Below are 19,481 nucleotides of genomic sequence, written 5' to 3'. Positions count from 1 at the left end.
TCAGCAACGAAATCATATCACCTATGGCAAAGGAAGGAAAAATATGGCACACCAAAACAGTTGATTACGTTGAGATGCATTGAATGGGAAGCAGCAATTGATTCCATCTTACCGGATTGATGGTAATTAGTGACTGTTTTCTTTGGGTTTTGCACATGATGAAGATGGATAGAATCAAATAACTCCCTGAAGCTGCATTTCAAGATCAGTCTCTTCTGCAAGATGCAGCAATGGCTATCATGAATTTGTCCGGCCAAAAATAAACTTTTAGCTTAATTTTCTAGAGGCACAAGTTGCCTAAAGTTTTTCAGAAATGTCACCTTAATCTGCTACTGTATGAATGGAAAATAGCGCCAATCTATTAGCAGTATGTTACCCAGCTTTCCCACATTATAATCTGCTCGTGTCTTATTTCATATGTTGATTTGATGCAATTGTTCAACATGTAAAACAGAATGCAATGTTGCTAGTGAACAATTGCCTGTAAAATATATGTGTGAAAAGTTTACCTGTCAATCTTAAACTTTACTGAAATTAAACAATATTCTCGAAAGCTTATTCACTACATCCATTATTGCACAATTCGTTTTGAGGAGCTTATTTTTGAAATTTTCCACAATTTTTGCCTAATTATTCGGATGTATCATTGACGTATGCAATGATAGGAAACTTACTCACCAAGGACAGGGTGGTTCTACGGATGATTTCCAGATTATTGTACATAAATTGCAGGGGTTCTGCAGTCAGAAGTTATAAGTATGCCGAGCGTTACGGCAACAGCACGATGGGCTATCCTTGGCTCTTGCTGGCGTGGAAGAAATTGCGTGTATCCCCAGCATTTTAAAACATAAAATGTATATTTTAAAAATTGTTTCTGCGGAGTTATCCATTAGGTTTCCCGCGTCGAGGAATACATAAGAATTTGGAATCTGTTTCTGCAGATTTTATTTATTGAAGCCTAACGTGTGCCACTCTGCATCAAGCATGGTCCTACAGGAGGCTCTTCCCCTCAAAATACCTGCAAAATATTGTTGGAAACATTTGCAGGTTGATCATCTGTTTCACTGCGTAATAAACACATCTTTCTTCGTTATTAAGCCTTGTGTGGGTCTCAAGCCCAGTGCTCCAGGCTTTGAGTAGGGACGATACATATTGCGCCACCAGACCATTTATTAGATTTTAAGTTGCGCACTATGAAATGTTAAACATTTCGGAACAGTGTAGCTTTAAGGTCAGTAGCTGCAGTTATTGGTTAAGTCTCTTCGTGTCGCTGTCTACCAATAAGGAACTGAGAGACTAGCAGTGATCTACCCGCCTCCTCCGGCAGAGAAGTAACAGAAGGGACAGACAGTGCCTGCCTTTTTGTTGGACGGCCATGCTCAAAGAAGCTGCTCAGGTCGGGACTTTTCAGTCCTCAGTCTAATGTTAGCATTTAGAAATATATTTTATTTATGTCGCAGAAGAAAAAAATAATATAAACTGTGGGCCGATGTTTTGAATTTTTACGGCAAATTGCAGTCACAGCAATGGCGAATATACTCAAGAGCGGGGCGATTTTCATTTTCCTGCTTTGTGTGGCCGACCTGGTTTCTGGACAAATTCGTTACGCGATTCCCGAGGAGCTGGAGCACGGGGCCTTTGTGGGGAATATCGCTGAGGACTTCACACTCAAAATCTGGGAATTACCGGCTCGCAAATTTCGGTTGGTCTCTGATGACAAGAAACAATACATGGCGGTAAATCAAGAAAATGGGATTTTATATGTTAATGAAAGAATCGACCGTGAACTGATCTGTAGACAAAGCGCTCCGTGTTCCCTTTCGTTTCAAGTAGTCCTTGATAATCCTTTGGAAATTCATCATGTCGCCGTGGAAATACTGGACGTAAATGACAATTCACCTAGATTTTCAAAAGATGAATTCTCTCTGCAAATCGGTGAGTTAACCGCCCCAGGTGCGCGCTTCCCAGTCGAGCGAGCGCGCGATCCAGACGTGGGTCCAAATGCAATCAGCACTTACCAAATCAGCCCAAACGAGCACTTCGGTATTAAAGTTCAGACAAGAACAGATGGAAGCAAAACTGCTGAGTTGTTATTAGAGAAGTCATTGGATCGTGAGCAACAGTCCAGCTTTCATATTGTACTGACAGCCATTGACGGCGGGATTCCGCACAGATCTGGCACCACGCAGATTCTAATTATTGTAATAGACGGCAATGATAACGCACCGGCATTTGATCATGAAGTCTATGAAGCAATAATCCCAGAAAATGCCCCTCAAGGTACCTTAGTAACAACAATCAAGGCTGTTGATTTAGATCAAGGCGTGAATGGCGAGATAACGTATTCTTTCACAAGTCACGTGTCCGAAAGAATTTTCGAGCTATTCCAATTGGACCCAATAACTGGAGAGATCAGAGTTCAGGCTGTATTGGATTTTGAAGAATCGAGTGTTTACGAACTTGATGTGCAAGCTGTGGACAGCGCTCCGCCTATTATGACCGGACGTGCCAAAGTTATGATCGATCTAATTGATATGAATGATAACATCCCTGAGATACAGGTGAGCTCGGTGTCCAACATCATTCCAGAAGACGCTGCACCAGGCTCGGTAATAGCTGCGATCAGTGTGACAGATTTAGATTCTGGAGCAAATGGTCAGGTGGAGTGTCAGGTTTCTGGAGATATCCCATTTAAACTCCAAAAGTTTTTGACGAATAACTATAAATTGGTAACACGCGGTACTCTTGATCGCGAAACGGCCCCATTATACAACATATCTGTTTCAGCCTGGGATAAAGGCTCCCCCCCTCTTCATACAAGCAAAATCATTTTGGTTTCGGTTTCAGATATAAATGACAACGCACCTCGCTTTATAAAATCCTCATATAACGTGTATCTGATGGAGAACAATACTCCTGGAGAATCTATATTTGCTGTTACTGCTTTGGATCCAGATTTGGATCAGAATGGGGAAGTCATCTATTCAATTGTGAACAGTCAGATAGACGAGGAACCGATGTCAGCTTATGTTACAATTAATTCCAAAAATGGGAAACTTTACGCGATTCGTTCCTTTGATTATGAAACACTGAAGTATTTTAATGTCAAAATTCAAGCTGAGGATGCTGGATCTCCCCCGTTAAGCAGCACTGCCACCATGAATATTATTATCTTGGACCAAAATGACAATAGCCCTGTTATTGTTTCACCTTTAACTTTGAACAGTTCAGCATCAGTGGAGATTAGCCCTCAGTCAGTGTATCCAGGTTACTTGATCACCAAGGTAATCGCGACTGATGCCGATTCCGGCCAGAATGCAAGGCTTTCCTACCAACTGTTGGGCGCCACTGATCCCAGTCTGTTCACCGTGGGGTCCCTGACTGGAGAAGTAAGAGCAACTGGACGATTGAGAGACCAAGACATAATTACGGAACGATTGATCCTCAGTGTGAAGGATAATGGACAACCAAGCCTTTCCAGTACCGTCACAGTCTCATTTTCAATCGTCCCCAATTTTACTGAAATATCTTCTGAGCAAAATAACGTCCCGAGCCAGTCGAAATATTTCTCCGATTTAAATCGTTATTTGATCATCATTTTTGGATCGACTTCATTTTTGTTTCTCGTGACCATTATTTTTCTGATCGCCTTGAAATTTACTCAAAAGAGAAACATTGCAGAAAACTACAATTCGACAGCTTGTTCTTACAGAAGAAATAATTCGAATAACGTTTTTAATCAGAGACCTGCAACAAAGCCGCCTTTGAATTATAGCGGGACTGCTCAAACGGAAGGTTTTGGTTTCACCGTCTGTTTATCACCAGAGTCGTCGAAAAGCGATTTTCTGTTTCTGAAACCCTGCCATCCTACTTTGCCATTCAGTGAAGTGAATGTCCGTGATACCAACGTGATGAGCTAATTTGGAAAGCAACTCTTACGCACGCAGGTACTTCATTTTCATGATGAGTTATGTTTATTCAATTAACGCTCGTTTTAATATTTTTGACCAAATGCTTCCACTGCTCGCAGAAGGCACGGCAGTTTAATTTCTTACTGCTCTTTGTCAGGAAGCCGGATCAGAAACGCCTAGATATATTATGAAGCCACGCTAAACCCCAACTTTTTCTTACTTTGGCTTTAATGTGAGGAAAGAATGTTTTACTCCAGGCGTAACTCCACTCACAAATTACGGATATTTTAACAAGACTAGCTGAATTCATAATATAATTAGGGAATACATCCTGACATTTTCTGTTCTTTCCCAGCAGTTGAATCAGTGGAACAATCACACTGGTAAATTTGGCACGAATGTCCTTAGGAAAAACTCATGCCTAGGAATCTCAACGCTTATCATCTCGTTGACCGCATTCGGAACTCGCCAATAACTTTGGTCTTCATATTCTGCGGGGCCATCTCTCCAAGTGGAATGGATGGCCTAAGAATATGACTTGGGCTTTTGCAAATTCATCTTCAGTTAAGTTTACCATAAAATCGGCCTCCTGTAATCAAATGAATAATTCTTTTAAATGTTCCAAATGACCCTTCCACGTTTGTTTGAAAACCATCAGGTTCTGCATGGTTAATTAGTCCATAAATGAGCAATTTGGTTAATCTTTGGAATGTCACTGGCACAGTCTTCATTCCAAATGGCATAATTTTAAATTGCTACAGAACATTTGGCATCACACATGTCGAAATCGCCTTCACACTTCTGATAACGGTACTTGTCAGTATCATTTAAGTAAGTAAAGTTTAGCAGTTCAACTGACTTGCCCCACCCTTTCAATGCAGACTTCCATTCGAGGAATAGGATACAAATCTGACTTCGTAACTGCATTGACATTTCTATAGTCCATGCATTATGCAACATTTAGTTTTAGTAATACCACTGTGGGAGACGTCGACTCATTGCAACTTACTTTAATGAAATTGTTCTTACGCATAGTTCAACCCCTTTTGAACCTGTGCCAACTTTAGTAGATTCAGCCTATGCGGAAGTTGCTTAATGGGAACAGCATTTCCTACATCTACATCATGAACAATTACTTCGATCCTTCCCAGTTAATTCCTAGATGCAGTACTATGGGATTACAATAACTCTTCCAGGTTATTTCAATCTTCTTCTGGAAAGTAACTCAGTAATTTATCCCAAATACTGATTACTTCCTCATTGCCAAATCTAATTTGCAGAATGTCAAATTCAGAATAATCTTGATCTGTTTCTTCACACCTAGTTGTAGTAATTAACACATTCCCTTTCTGTTTTGCTTCCCTTTCAAAATAACATTTGCACACATTAACATGAGAGACTCTGTGCGTCTCCTGTCCATCTGGTGTCCTTTTCAAATTATTCACCTTACTTAGTTTAAGAACATAAGAACATAAGAACATAAGAAATAGGAGCAGGAGTAAGCCATCTAGCCCTTCGAGGCTGCCCCGCCATTCAATAAGATCATGGCTGATCTGCAGTGGATCAGTTCCACTTTCCCACTTTCTCCCCATAACCCTTAATTCCCTTGTCTATCAGAAATCCATCTACCCGTGACTTAAACATATTCAACAATCCCTCCATCTTAAACATATCCCTCCACCACTTCAATGGGCACAGAATTCTAAAGATTCACCAGCCATTGAGTGAAGAAGCTCCTCCTCAACTCCGTTCTAAACTGCTCCCCCCCCCCCTTATTTTGAGGCTGTGCCCTCTAGTTCTGTTTTTCTCTCTAAGCGGAAAGAATCTCTCTACCTGTTTAGCCCCTTCATTATCTTGTAAGTCTCTATAAGATCCCCCCTCAGCCTTCTAAACTCCAACGAGTACAGGTCCAGTCTATTTAATCTCTCTTCATAAGCTAACACCCTCATCTCCGGTATCAGCCTGGTGAACCGTCTCTGTACTCCCTCCAAGGCCAATATATCCTTTCGCAAATAAGGGGACCAAAACTGCACACAGTACTCTAGTTGAGGCCTCACCAGTGCCTTGTACAGTTGCAGCAAGACCTCCCTGCTTTTATATTCTATCCCCCTCGAGATAAAGAGCAACTTCTGCCCACCGGTTTTCATTTTTTGAGGATATGTTAAGGAGCAAATCTCAATACTTTTATTCAGGTAAAAATTAATGCTGGTATCCTTGAATGGCAATATCAAGATTAATATCAATGAGGCAAAAATGTCCAGATGCTGATGACAAAGGTATTGCAAATTTTGATTTAGTTCCTTAAATGTTAGACGGCACATAAAGTTCAGAGAGAACAGGTTTCCTTACTCTAACCAAGCTAAAAGATGAAGAACTGTGTTTATCATCATGTAGTCGGTTTATTTTGTTTTTGGTAACACGTGGAATATCTAAACGTTCACCTTCCTAAATGTTGTCAGAGATACCATAGAAAGAAACGTTTGTATTTAATTAATTGTTTTCCCTCTCGAATTAACACTAACGCAATTGATTTTTAACAGCTGTAAGGTATGATGCTGCTTCCATTTGCGAGATCTTCATTTTTGAGAGACCGTCCAAAAAGCGTGAATGAGTTATGCACAATGACGCATGTTCAAGAATCAGTCTCAACACCTAAATTTCAATGCTTATAATCATATATAAGAATGTTACATAAAGTATCTAGGTGCGAAATTTTCCTGAACTCAAAACATGTCCCTCTTACTGGGGTGAAAAACCAAGAAAGTACCATTGACCTAAATGTCTGCGTTTAAGAATTTGAGGGATCAAATTTGGAAGGATCTGCTAAATTAAAGCGTAGTGACAAGGGGAGTGAGAAATATATCAATATAGGAAATGATAAATAAGATTGGCACGATGGATAGAAAATGCAACAGTAAATCAACAGATAAAGCCAATGCTTACAAAAAATATAAAAGGATAAATATACAGTATCTCACTGCACGCAACAATCAACACAGCATATATGAACTGGTACCACAAGTAGAAAAGAATGTGACCTAATAATCATGAGACACATGGCAGGAGAATGACATAGTTTGGCCCTGACTATGGAAAGATACATGGCAGTAGGGAAACAAAGCCAGAAAAATGTAGAGGGCTGGTTATGTTAAATAATGATTGTATTCACACAACAGAGAAGGGTATATTAATTTTAAGTAATCAGGATTTGGAGGCAGTTTGGGTAAAATGAGGAATGGTAAAGACAGAAATTCCGTCATGGGAGTGCTGTACAGCCCCCTTAACAACACGAGAAGACGCAATATATACAAGAAGTCGTGAGGGTTTGTCAGAAAGGTAAGGCAACTGTGGGGGAACTAATTTTACATATAGATTGGAATAACAAAACAGATAACCCAAGATAGCCTGGATGAGATCATAGAATGACTTTTGGATAATTTTTAGGGCAGCACATTTTGCATACAACCAAATAACAGGCTATACAAGCCCTAGTGATGTATAACAAAATAGAGTGAATGACTTACCTCATAGTAAAGGCGCCCTAAGACACCAACTTTCGTGTTTTGGTTCAGTCCTGACGTTAAGGTGGAGAGAGAGAAAAGTGGACGCAAGGCTAGAATTTTAAACTTAAATATGGACAATTACGCAGGCATATAAACAGCGGCAGCTAAATTAATCTTGCTAATTCTATTACCGGATAGGTCAATAGAGATGCTGCGATCAGCTGTTAAGGTAGCATTTTGGAAAATGTAGAATAGATAGATTCCACGGAGAAATAAAAATTTAAGGAGAGGAACGACCATTCCTTTTTAGCCAACGAAGCTAAAGATATCATCAACTAAAAGAACAGGTAAATGCTTGTGCAATGTTAGGTGGTAAGTCAGAAGATGGCACAGAGTATTAAAGAGACCAAATAATTATTAAAAAGTTAACAAGGCAGGACAAATTAGAGCACCGGAGGAGGTAGATAGAAATATAAAAGTAGAGTATGAATTTCAGTATATATATTTTTTTTCTCAAAGTAAATCATTGAGAAATTATTCTTTGGGCCCTTTTAATAAGAGGCTGGGTAATTAATAATGGAAAATGAGATGGACGAGGAATTGAACAGATGTTTTGCACCAGCCTTCACTAAAGAGAATAAAAGTAACATCTCAGAATTCGTTGTAAATCAGGAAATGGAAAGGAGAGAGAAGCTCAAAAAGATTACAACGACCAAGGAATTTGTACTGAGGAAATTTTGGAGCTGCGGCCTAACAAATCCCCAGTTCAAGATGAATTTCATCATAGAAAAAACAACGAATGAGATAGTTGATGCATTGGTTGTAATTTTCGACAATTACTTAGATTTGGTCAATGTTCCTTTAGATTCGAAAATAACTTATGTAAACTCCTGAATTCACAAAATGAAGATGGCAGAAAGCAGGGATCTGGAGACTAATTGGCTGTAGGTCAGTCAAAGGGAAGATATTGGAAGCTATTATTAATGATGTTACAGTAGGATGCTTAGAACTCTTCAAGATAATGAAATGGATTCAAATGGGTTTGTGCAGAGGAAATCATATTGAATCAAATTATCGGAATTATTTGTGGAAGTAACATCTGCTGAAAATAAAAGAGACCCAGTGATTATATGTGCCTAGATTTCCAGAAAAACAAATGAAATAGTGCCACATCAAAGAATAAAGTTAAAGTTTACTTTCAGTTATACATAGGCTTATATTGCTACTGCAATGAAGTTACTGTGAAAACTTCCTGGTCGCCAAACTCTGGCGCTTATTTTGGTACACCGAGGGAGAATTAGCACGGCCAACACACCTAACCAGGCCAGACTATAGGAGGAAACTGGAGCACCCAGACGAAACCCACACAGATAGGGGAAAAACGTGCACACTCCGCACAGAGACTGACTGAAGCCGGGAATCAAACGGTGCTGTGAGGCAGCTGTCCTAACCACTGTGCCACCGCGCCACGCTAATCGTGGAAAACAAATGCTCATGGTGGAGAGGCAACATATTTGCGTGGACTAAAGCTCGTCTGGTTAACAAAGTGGCTTAAATGTATGATTTTCAGATTGTCAATATGTACCAAGCTGCAGGGTTCAATGTTGGGGCCTTAACACTGCATCAAAATCTTTCACAAAATCCCATCTGCACCCCATGTCAAAATGGCTGTAGTCCAATTAGACGAATGCCTTAGGTTTCCCAAAAGCCAGATCTGCGCTGATGTTACTCGAGTTAAGACAGTTCTGATTGTCACAAAAACGCAGACCCCCAAGTACACCAAGAACAAATTAGGTGAAACTTTACTTTTTAGCAAGTTAAATGTCCGAGTTTGGTGAATTGGAATGTTAAACTATGTAAAATATGCACCACTGACACAGGGCAATTTCAACTCCAGGACATAAACTCAAAATCAAGGATTACCACATAATGTGGTATTGAGAGCACTACAGTGTGTGATATGTTCACATTAATGTGGGACATCAAACCACTGTCCCAGCTTCCATCTCAGGTGGCTGTTAAAGATTTCCAGGCCATATTTCGAAGAGGTCCAGTGGAGTTATCCTTGGTGTCCTTCCAATATATATTCCTCCACTAACACCAGACAAGTAGTTAATTGATCATGATCACATTGTTGTGTTTGGAGGTTTGCCCTGGAAGCCAGGCGAATGCCAATAGGAAACAAGTGGAAAGCACTTCACAGTTGGAGTAATACCGAACACAAAGGAAGACAGTTCTGGTTATTAGAAACCAATCAACTCAGGACCAGGAAATTACTGCAGGTGTTAATTACGGGTTTGTTCTGGGCCGAATCATCTTCCGTTGCTTCATCAATTACCTTCCGAAATTTTATCGCAATTTATCGGATGTTTGTTGAAGGTTATACGTGTTCAGTACTGTTCCTGACTCTCCAGACACCGAAATATGCTGTTTCCATATGCAACATTAAGTATACAACATTTATAATTGGGCTGAACAGTGACAAATAGCATCCCGTTCACTAAATAGCCAGGCAATAACGATCTGCGAAAAGAGAAAACCGAACCATCTCTTTTCTGCATTCAATGGCATTACTATCGCTGAACCCCCAACCATCAACACTGTTGGTGTTAAAATTGGCCAGAAACTTAACTGAACTGGCTAACTAAAGCTTAAAGCTGCAAGACCATGTCAAAGAATTGGAATTCTGCACAAAGGAACTCCAATCTGGACTCTCCAATGCCTGCTCCCAGCTATAGGGTTCAACTCACGAATGTAATGGAATAGTCTCCTTCACCTGCATGAGTGCATTTGCAGCAACAGTCTAGAGTTTCAGCATGATGCAGTTCCCAGCGACTGGGCAATTTGGCATTCATGCACCACTTTAAGAACTATTGATGTACTTATGAAGCTGTGATATCACCTCTCCAATGAATGGATCCAATGAATAATGAATGCTTATCATGAAGGAATGTCTAGGCATTTTGACATTCAAATCCCTAGTTTAGAAAATGGCGTGCTCCTATCCAGCTATAACAACACGAACTGCCACCTTGATATTGTGCCATAAACTGGCATAGTCTGTGTCGACTGGGTGACTGCTTTGTGGAACACTGATAGTTCATTTAAAAAGATGGCCCTAACCTTCTGGTCACTTGCCACTTCTACTCACCATCTTGCTCTTATAACCACATGTCTGTCCAAGACACGCTGCAATGGTCGAGTGAAAGTCAACACAAAGTGAAGAACACGACCCCATCTTCAGATTGGGCATGTTGCTTCCTTATGGATGCAACACTGAGTTCAGCAACTTTAGACTGTGAACTTTTCCCTCTGTCTGAACCTCCTTTTTTTGTATTTTATTGACATTTCTCTCCACAGATGCTGCAAAAGCTGCAGTGTTTATCCACCATTATCTGTTTCCATGTCAATCTGTGATCGATTCCTTCCCAGATCTTGTATCCTTCCCAGAAACATCCATTTTTCTACCAGAAGCAGACATTAGATCCTGCAACTTTACAAGGAGCAGCTCAACAACTTTCTAAATCTGTTTTCAAAATCTGTACCTCTACCAGTAAGAGTACCAGTACCAGTATAAGGGCAATAAACGCATGGGAACACCACCTTCTTTAAGATTCCATTCGCCCTACATTCCACTCTGAGCGGAGACATATTTATGTTCCTTCACTGTCAGTTGGGTCAAAATGCTGGAAACTCCTTCCGAACTGAACTGTAGGTCTACAGACAGCAACTGGAGTGCACCGATTCAAGAATGCAGCTCACCTCCACCTTGTCAAGAATAATGGGAATGAGCACTAAATTCTTACTTTTCTGCGACTCTAACACCCCACGATTGAATTGAAAAACAATTTATTTAATCTTCCTGATTTGATTACTTCATGGAATTTCTGATCGCCTCCCAATGTCTGCCCCATAGATGTAAAAAGAAGGTTGGGCGCGATGGTATTATCGTTAGACTATTAATCCAGAAAATCGCAAATTCCATCAGCAAAGTGCCCAGTTTTGTGAAATAGGGCCCGAAAATGTTCGATATATATGCCTTTGTTAGAAGTGATAAAGAGCTAGCGTAACAGGTAGTGCTCTTTCATCACAATTGTCTAAGACCGAAATTTCCAATTGGAAAGTTTGTTGCTGTTTCACTTTTCATGGATGTAACCAGATTTGTTGATTATTTCCAGCAATTCCTGTTTAGATTCTGTTTCGATTCCAGCATCCGCAGTATTTGTGCTTTCGACACCCGTTGACTATAATTATTGTAAAACTGTAATAGTCGTTAAAATTACGCGCTCGGAGTATGCACTGAAAATTATTTTTATTTAAATACGCAAACTCCTTACGTATATCGCCAAATTTATTCAGCCTTCCAGTGAGGCAAATTTAATCAGACTTTTCACAACAGCATAACACAACGATTGCTCACCCAAGTGAGGCGTAAATAAAGGGTGACTGCATCCATAAAGGGACAAGGGCGGCATGGTGGCACAATGATTAGTACAGCTGCCTCACAGCGCCAGGGACCTGGCTTCGATGCCCCCTTTGGGTGACTGCATGGAGTTTGCACATTCTCCCGATCCCTGCGTGGGTTTCCTCCGGGTGCTCCGGCTTCCTCCCACATTCCAAAGATGTGTGGGTTAGGTGGATTGACCATGCTAAAATTGCCCCTTAGTGTCCTGAGATGCATTGCTTAAAAGGGTTAGCGGGTAAATATGTAGGGATATGACATAGGGCCTTGGTGGGATTGTGGTTGGTACAGACTCGATTGGCCGAATGGCTTCTTGCTCCACTGTAGATTGCCTATGATTTATGATTCTATGATAAATTGCCCCTTAGTATCAGAGGGACTAGCAGGGTAAATGCATGGGGTTTTGGGAATAGACACTGGGTGGGATTATGGCCGGTGTAGACTTGATGGGCCGAAATGCCTTCTTCTGCAGCGTAGGATTCTATGATTCTAAGTGATACTGAGCAGCAATAACCTACATGTTACCGGTAAGATTTCATAATTACAATATGGATCGTGAACGTCTATTAATGATGTGCAGAATGCTATCGCAAGGAGCTTCAGTCGTTTTGCTGCTACATAATTTACACCGACTTTTTTTTAACTGCAGGATGTCTGTGTTTTTAAGGGAATTTTATATTACTCACTTCTGATCCTTCAGTTTCCTTATATAGTCCCCAAACCGTCTCGCTTTAAGAACAATTGCTGCAATTATTGGTTGAGTCTGTTCGTGTCGCTGTCTACCAATAAGAAACGGGTACGCTGCCAGGGATCTACCTCTTTCTCCGGCCCAGGAAACAGATCAGAAGCGAAGACACAGACGATGCCTGCGTTTATGCTGGGCGGTCATTTTTAGCAAAGCTCCTCTGGTCTAATTTTTGCCTTCCTCCGTTTCTTATTTGTATACGATTTTTTAAAATCAAATAGTGTTGTCGTGTAAGAGACATCTTCGCAGAATCGATTGGACAATTTAAATTTTGCAAGAAAAAACCTTCCGCACGAGAACAATGGCCTCAATGAGTTGCGGTGTAACGTTCATTTTTCTGTTCTGTCTGTCGGACCTGGTTTCAGGACAAATTCGCTACTCGATTCCCGAGGAGCAGGAGCACGGGGCCTTTGTTGGGAACATCGCTGAGAATTTGAGATTACATATTTGGGAATTATCGGCTCGTAAATTTCGCCTGGCCTCCGAAGAAAGGAAGCAATACATTGAGGTAAATCTGGAAAATGGGGTTTTATTTGTTAATGAACGGATCGACAGAGAACAGCTTTGTCGACAAAGCCCTGCCTGTTCCTTTTCGTTGCAAGTCGTCCTCGATAAACCTTTGGAAATACATCCTGTTGAAGTGGAAATATTAGATGTAAATGATAATTCACCCAAATTTCCGAATAGCGAATTCTTCTTGCAGATCAGTGAGTCAATTTCGGCAGGTGCGCGCTTCCCTGTCGAGAGCGCGCACGACCCGGACATCGGCACAAATGCAATCAGTACTTACCAGATCAGTCCAAATGAACATTTTGGCATCAGAGTTCAGACACGAAATGATGGAAGCAAAAGTGCTGAGCTGCTGTTAGAGAAAGCCTTGGACCGTGAACAGCAGTCAACCTTCAACCTTGTGCTGACGGCTGTTGATGGCGGTGAACCCCCGAGATCTGGCACAAGCCGGATTTCAATCACTATCCTGGACGCGAATGATAACGCACCTATATTTGATCACGAAATATACAAATCCAGCGTCGCAGAAAATTCCCGCAAAGGGACGTTGGTGGCAACAGTCCACGCTGCTGATACAGATGAAGGTACCAATGCTGAACTGACCTATTCTTTCACCAGCCATGTTCCCCAGGGTATTCGCGAATTGTTCAATTTAGACCCCAAAACTGGAGAAATAACAGTCCAAGGTGTACTGGATTTTGAAGAAGCAAGTGTTTACGAACTTGATGTAGAGGCCATGGATAACGCTCCGCCTGGTGTGGCTGGACGGGCAAAAGTGATGGTTGGACTGATAGACACGAATGATAACATCCCCGAGATAGACGTGACTTTGGTGTCCAGCTCAGTGCAGGAAGATGCTCCTCCGGGGACTGTGATCGCTTTGGTCAGTGTTATGGATCCAGATTCTGGCGAATATGGGCACGTACGGTGTCACATTCCAAGGCAACTTCCATTCAAACTTCAAAAAACGTTGAAGAACAGCTACAAGTTGGTTACCAATGGTATTTTGGATCGTGAAGCATCCCCGACATACAACATCTGTATTTCAGCCTGGGACGGGGGATTTCCCCCTCTTTCAACAAATACAACTCTTTTAGTTTCCGTTTCAGATATAAATGACAATGTGCCAAATTTCACACAATCCTTATATAACATATATCAGATGGAGAACAACACTCCAGGTGCTTCTATATTTGCTGTCACAGCATTGGATTCAGATTTAGGCCGGAACGGTGAGATTCACTATTCAATTCTGGAGGCTCAGAATGAAGGAAGAGGCGGGACTCCTTACGTCTCCATCAATTCCAAACATGGGGACATTTACGCCCTGCGTTCCTTTAACTATGAACAGTTGAAGCACTTCCAGATCAAAGTTCAAGCCCAGGATATGGGATCTTCCCCGCTGAGCAGTACTGCCATTGTCAATGTTATAATCTTGGATCAAAATGACAACGCACCGGTTATTGTCTCACCTTTAACCTGGAACAGTTCGGCATCAGTGGAGATTGGGCAGCAGTCAGTATTGCATCCAGGATATTTGGTGACCAAGATAATCGCGACTGATGCGGATTCCGGTCAGAATTCCCGGCTTTCCTATCAATCGATGGAGACCAATGGTTCCAATCTGTTCACTGTGGGCCTTCTCTCTGGGGAAATCAGAGCAAGACAACGTTTAAGGGAGCAAAGTACCAGCACAGCAAGATTGGTCGTCATTGTGAACGATAATGGACAGCCAAGCCTTTCCACCACGGTTACGATCTCATTTACCGTCTTGTCCAATGTAACAAAAAATTCTTCTGAACAAATTGATGAACCTGGTGCATCGAAGTATTTTTCGCATCTTAATGGTTATTTAATCGTTATATTGGGATCAACATCGGTTTTATTTCTTGTAACCATCATTTCCCTTGTCATGCTGAAGTTTAATCAAGGCAGAAATATCGCTGAAGATCACAACTCTGCGGTTTGTTGTTACAGAAGACGGAATTTGAACGATGCCTTTAACCGGAGGTCTGCACCAAACGAACCATTTAACTATGCCGAGTCTGCTCAGACTGAAGGTTATCACTATACCGTGTGTTTATCGCCAGAGTCAGCGAAAAGTGATTTTCTGTTTTTAAAGCCCTGTAATCCTACCTTGCCTTTCAATGACTTGGGTGTCCGGGATGCCAACACAAAAATATAGCTTGGAAGCAGTTTCGATGCAGGGAGTGGTAAATAATTCACACTTGGTAGATCTGTGTGTTATACTTAGAAATATTGGGTAAGCCATTCTTTCCTATACCACTAGGTCCTCGAATTTTGGTAGTTTAAGACTACATTAGTCAAATTGCTTACTGTTGCTGTTATATTTTTGCCTTTCACTGATGCTACACATATCTGCCCATATCCTCACAATCCTGAGCAGTGCATGCTTAATTAATATCATATTGAAGCCTGACATAATTGTTTGATTGTGTAAATTATAAAAGTGCAACCCCTTGCTCTGCTAATGTTACATCGCGTATCTTGAGGTGGTCAATGCGACAAGAATATTTTTTGGACGTTTGGTTACATTGAACAGTAATGAATCGTAAAACTAAATACGTGCCCCTGAAATAAATTCTCCGGTGTTATCATTGCGTGGAGTCGGCATATTCGCTGCTTTCATGATATGTTACTTGTTTGTCCCTGGAAAATTATGCAGCACGAGTATGTCAACGGTAAATACTTTCTCAGTTTTCTTCCAGATTTTACATGAAAACAATGGCTTCTTGTATCAGTAATCTTGTTGTCTCACATTAGCTTAGTTACTCACCTTATATAATGTGCAAGTGCAGTCCTTTATTACCCAAGTACATGATCAATTTCTTGTTGTATTTCTGTTGTATTTTCTTCCGTCTTCCTTTCAGGTAATGCATTCCAAATTGTAATAGCACTGCGCAAAACAAAAAAAATCCTCGCGATTTTAGTTAGAATAATTTTTCAATTTCTTTAAAACCACTTATCACGCCTTTCCCAGGAAACGGTTCGTTTCTTATTTTCTCTGCCAGAGCCCATCATAATTATGAACACTTCCTTCAAATCTCTACGCACGCTTTTCTACTCTAAGGAATCAAATCCGTGATTTCTACTCCCTGTAGTTAGATTTGTTCATTCCTGGTACCATTGTAGGAAATGTCGTTTGGACAGATTTCAAGGAATTGACAGCGCCGCAAAACGTTCTTGCTCTCAATTGGACGCAATAGTTTATATGATGTGTACTCCAGCTATCTATACGCCACGTTGTAGTGTGTTATTAGCTTTAAATGGGAAATAACAAAATTATACACGAATGGAATTTAGAATGACTCAGTTTACACTTCCCCAGATAATTTTCCTTTACTGAAGAATGGCCTGAGTTCTACATTTCACTCCCTAACACAAATAAGAATTCTGGAAAATATTTCAAAAGATTAAAGTTGACGTACTTATGCAACAGGAATCAGCGACGCTTGGGCTATTGACTACATCAATAAACACAATGGCAGCCGAACTAAACCACGGAAATATAATTGCAAGATACATCTATGCCACACATTCCAACTATGATCTAATGTTATCGCATTAATTGTTTGAATCACTCTAATCAAGTAGAGGTCCACCACCCAACTGAAATTGTTGCAGTCAATAAAGCAAATGACACCCTTAGTGACAGTGACCCCGGTGCCTCGTCCCTATACGATCCCTGTGATCGCATTTAAACTTTTCACATAAGGATCATTTTATGCTATTTTAGCAATTTGCCTGTTTCCTACTTAGCGTGACTGCCTATATTTGGCCATACATTCAGCGCGTATGGTATGTATGTTATCTTAGACATTAGGAAATGTGACTCACTTTCTTGTCCCACACCAATTTTTTACCCTTTCTCCATTTCTCCTCTTCTGTAAGTTGCTGCGTAATGACATTATCCACAAAATTGGGGTCAGATTCCACATATCTTGTTGTTGACAGTTCGCATTTTATTTTAATCATTCACGACCAGCTATGACTTTCCCCCTGTTGCTGCACATCTTGGTAAAAGATATTTTATTCTGTATGAGCTGACCAAACTTTCAGCTAATCTATTAAAAGATCTAGCAGCCGCTTGGGACAAACTCTATACCATTGCAATGGTTTCATTGTTTGGTTGTTCTCTTACGCTGAAACCAACTTCTTATCCTTCAACACCAGAGATGAGCCAGACCGCTGTTTGACAAATGCTACTTAGAACTACCTCCCGAACATCATACACTGTTGCTCATGTCTCATCCCTTGTTCCAGTGAATCCTTTATGCATGCTTTTTTTTTAACCAGCTTTAAACTTCAATATTTCAGTTCTAGGCCGCCTGCTCAATGATCTTCGAATTTCAATTCGTCCAATACATTTTTACCGCCATTTTTTCCAATTCCAGGTCATCCATCACATGTTGGTGAGCTGCACTGATTCCTGTTTCCAAAATTACTTAAAATTTTACTTGTCACTCTCATGCCAAATGTTCTATCTCTTCCCTCTTTTCTGCATTTCCTGCCACCCAACACAGACAATGGGTGGCTCTGCTTCTGGCCCCTCCATTTCGGAAGTCTCCCATTGTCAATACTCTCTACCACCCCCAACCATTTGTGGTCATGAACCCACCATCAAGGCCAAATCATGCAAAATACCTTCATTATATCATTCTACCTAATATCCTACAAGTTCTTCAACAAAATCTATTCTATATCGAAAATCTTGCAAACATTGCAAAGAACAAATTGATTCAGCAGCTATTGTTTTCGGTTAGGTCTTCTGTGACGATCTTTCTAATGTATCCTGCTTGAAACGATTGATAATGAGTCTTGGGGTCATAGAGATTTACAAAATGGAAAGAGGCCCTTCCACCCAACTTGTCCATGCCACCCAGTTTTTACCATTAAGCTATTCTCAATTGCCTGCATTTGGCCCATATCCTTCCATAGCAGTCTTATCCAAGTAACTGTATAAATGTTTTTTAAAAGACAAAATTGTACCCGCACCTTCTACTACATCTGGCAGCTTAGTTCAGACACTCACCACCCTCAGTGTGAACTAAATGTCCCTCTGGGCCATTTTGTATTCCCCCCCCCCCACCTTATAACTATACCTTCTAGTTTTAGACTCCCAAACCTACGGGAAAAATGTTGACTATCTACCTTATCTATACCCATCATTATTTAATAGACCCCTTAGAGGATGAGGAGAGGGACTTAGTGGTAGGGGATGGGGATATGGCTGAGGTCCTGAATAACTTTTTTGTTTCTGTCTTCACGGAGGAGGACGTGAATAATTTGCCGGGTGTTAGAGATGGAAAGGTGGTAGGACTGGAGGGTCTTAATGACATTACTGTTACTAGAGAGGAGGTGCTCGACAGACTGGAGGGACTGATTGTGGACAAGTCGCCAGGACCGGATGGAATGCATCCGAGGGTTCTGAAAGAAATGGCGGAGGTGATAGTGGATGCCTTGATGGTTATTTTCCAGACGTCGCTGGATTCCGGGGAAGTGCCGGAAGATTGGAAAGCGGCTAATGTTACGCCGTTGTTTAAGAAGGGTGCCAGGCAAAAGGCAGGGAATTATAGGCCGGTTAGTTTAACGTCTGTTGTAGGTAAAATGTTAGAATCCGTCATCAAGGAGGAAATAACGAGGCATCTTGAGTGGAATTGCTTGATAGAGCAGACGCAGCACGGTTTCGTTAAAGGGAAGTCGTGTCTGACAAATTTACTGGAGTTCTATGAGGATGTGTCTAGGGCGGTGGATAGAGGAGAGCCGGTGGATGTGGTCTTTCTGGATTTTCAGAAGGCGTTTGACAAGGTACCTCACAGGAGGTTATTGCAGAAGGTCAGGGGACAGGGAGTTGGGGGTAGGGTGTTAGCGTGGATAGAGGATTGGTTGTCAAATAGGAGGCAGAGAGTGGGAGTCAATGGGTGCTATTCGGATTGGCGGATGGTGACTAGTGGAGTGCCTCAGGGGTCAGTGCTGGGGCCTCAGCTATTTACCATTTATATAGATGACCTGGCGGAGGGAACCGAGTGTAGGGTGTCGAAATTTGCTGATGACACCAAAATTGGAGGAAAGGCAAATTGTGCGGAGGGTGTGGAGAGTCGACAGAAGGATCTAGATAAGCTGGGCGAATGGGCCAGGAAATGGCAAATGGAATTTAATGTTGGCAAGTGCGAGGTGGTCCACTTTGGTAGGAATAATGGTAGGAAGGATTATCACTTACATGGCAAAAAACTGCAGCAGGCGACGGTGCAGAGGGACCTTGGGGCCCTTGTGCATGAGTCGCAAAAACCCAGCCTGCAGGTGCAGCAGGTGATCAGGAAGGCGAATGG

General features: G+C 41.3%; 2 protein-coding genes across 2 annotated transcripts in view; both read left to right on the top strand.

The window, feature by feature from the left end:
- The window catches only part of LOC145351635 (uncharacterized), a 31,176-nt gene extending 15,855 nt beyond the window's left edge, over nt 1-15,321 (top strand). Inside the window, 1 exon segment of the mRNA XM_080201201.1 lies at nt 12,900-15,321. Within this exon segment, the coding sequence (XP_080057327.1) occupies nt 12,900-15,316 (2,417 nt within the window). The 3' untranslated portion in view covers nt 15,317-15,321.
- Nucleotides 1,527-12,651, top strand: LOC145351425 (protocadherin gamma-A6-like). Its single transcript, XM_080201022.1, has 2 exons — nt 1,527-3,947; nt 12,577-12,651. The coding sequence occupies exon 1, from the start codon at nt 1,527-1,529 to the stop codon at nt 3,918-3,920; it is 2,394 nt and encodes a 797-aa protein (XP_080057148.1). The 3' UTR covers nt 3,921-3,947; nt 12,577-12,651.
- Nucleotides 15,322-19,481: the final 4,160 nt, after the last annotated feature.

Source organism: Carcharhinus amblyrhynchos, chromosome 13 (genome assembly GCF_965287045.1).
Source record: "Carcharhinus amblyrhynchos chromosome 13, sCarAmb.v2.hapA, whole genome shotgun sequence".
Classification (NCBI taxonomy): Eukaryota; Metazoa; Chordata; class Chondrichthyes; order Carcharhiniformes; family Carcharhinidae; genus Carcharhinus; species Carcharhinus amblyrhynchos.
Note: the sequence above shows the minus strand (reverse complement) of the source record. Positions and strands in the feature narration are given on the sequence as shown.

Bases quoted from the DNA above. Each gene is read 5' to 3' on its own strand.
- LOC145351425 (XM_080201022.1), top strand. From the start codon at position 1,527: ATGGCGAATATACTCAAGAGCGGGGCGATTTTCATTTTCCTGCTTTGT.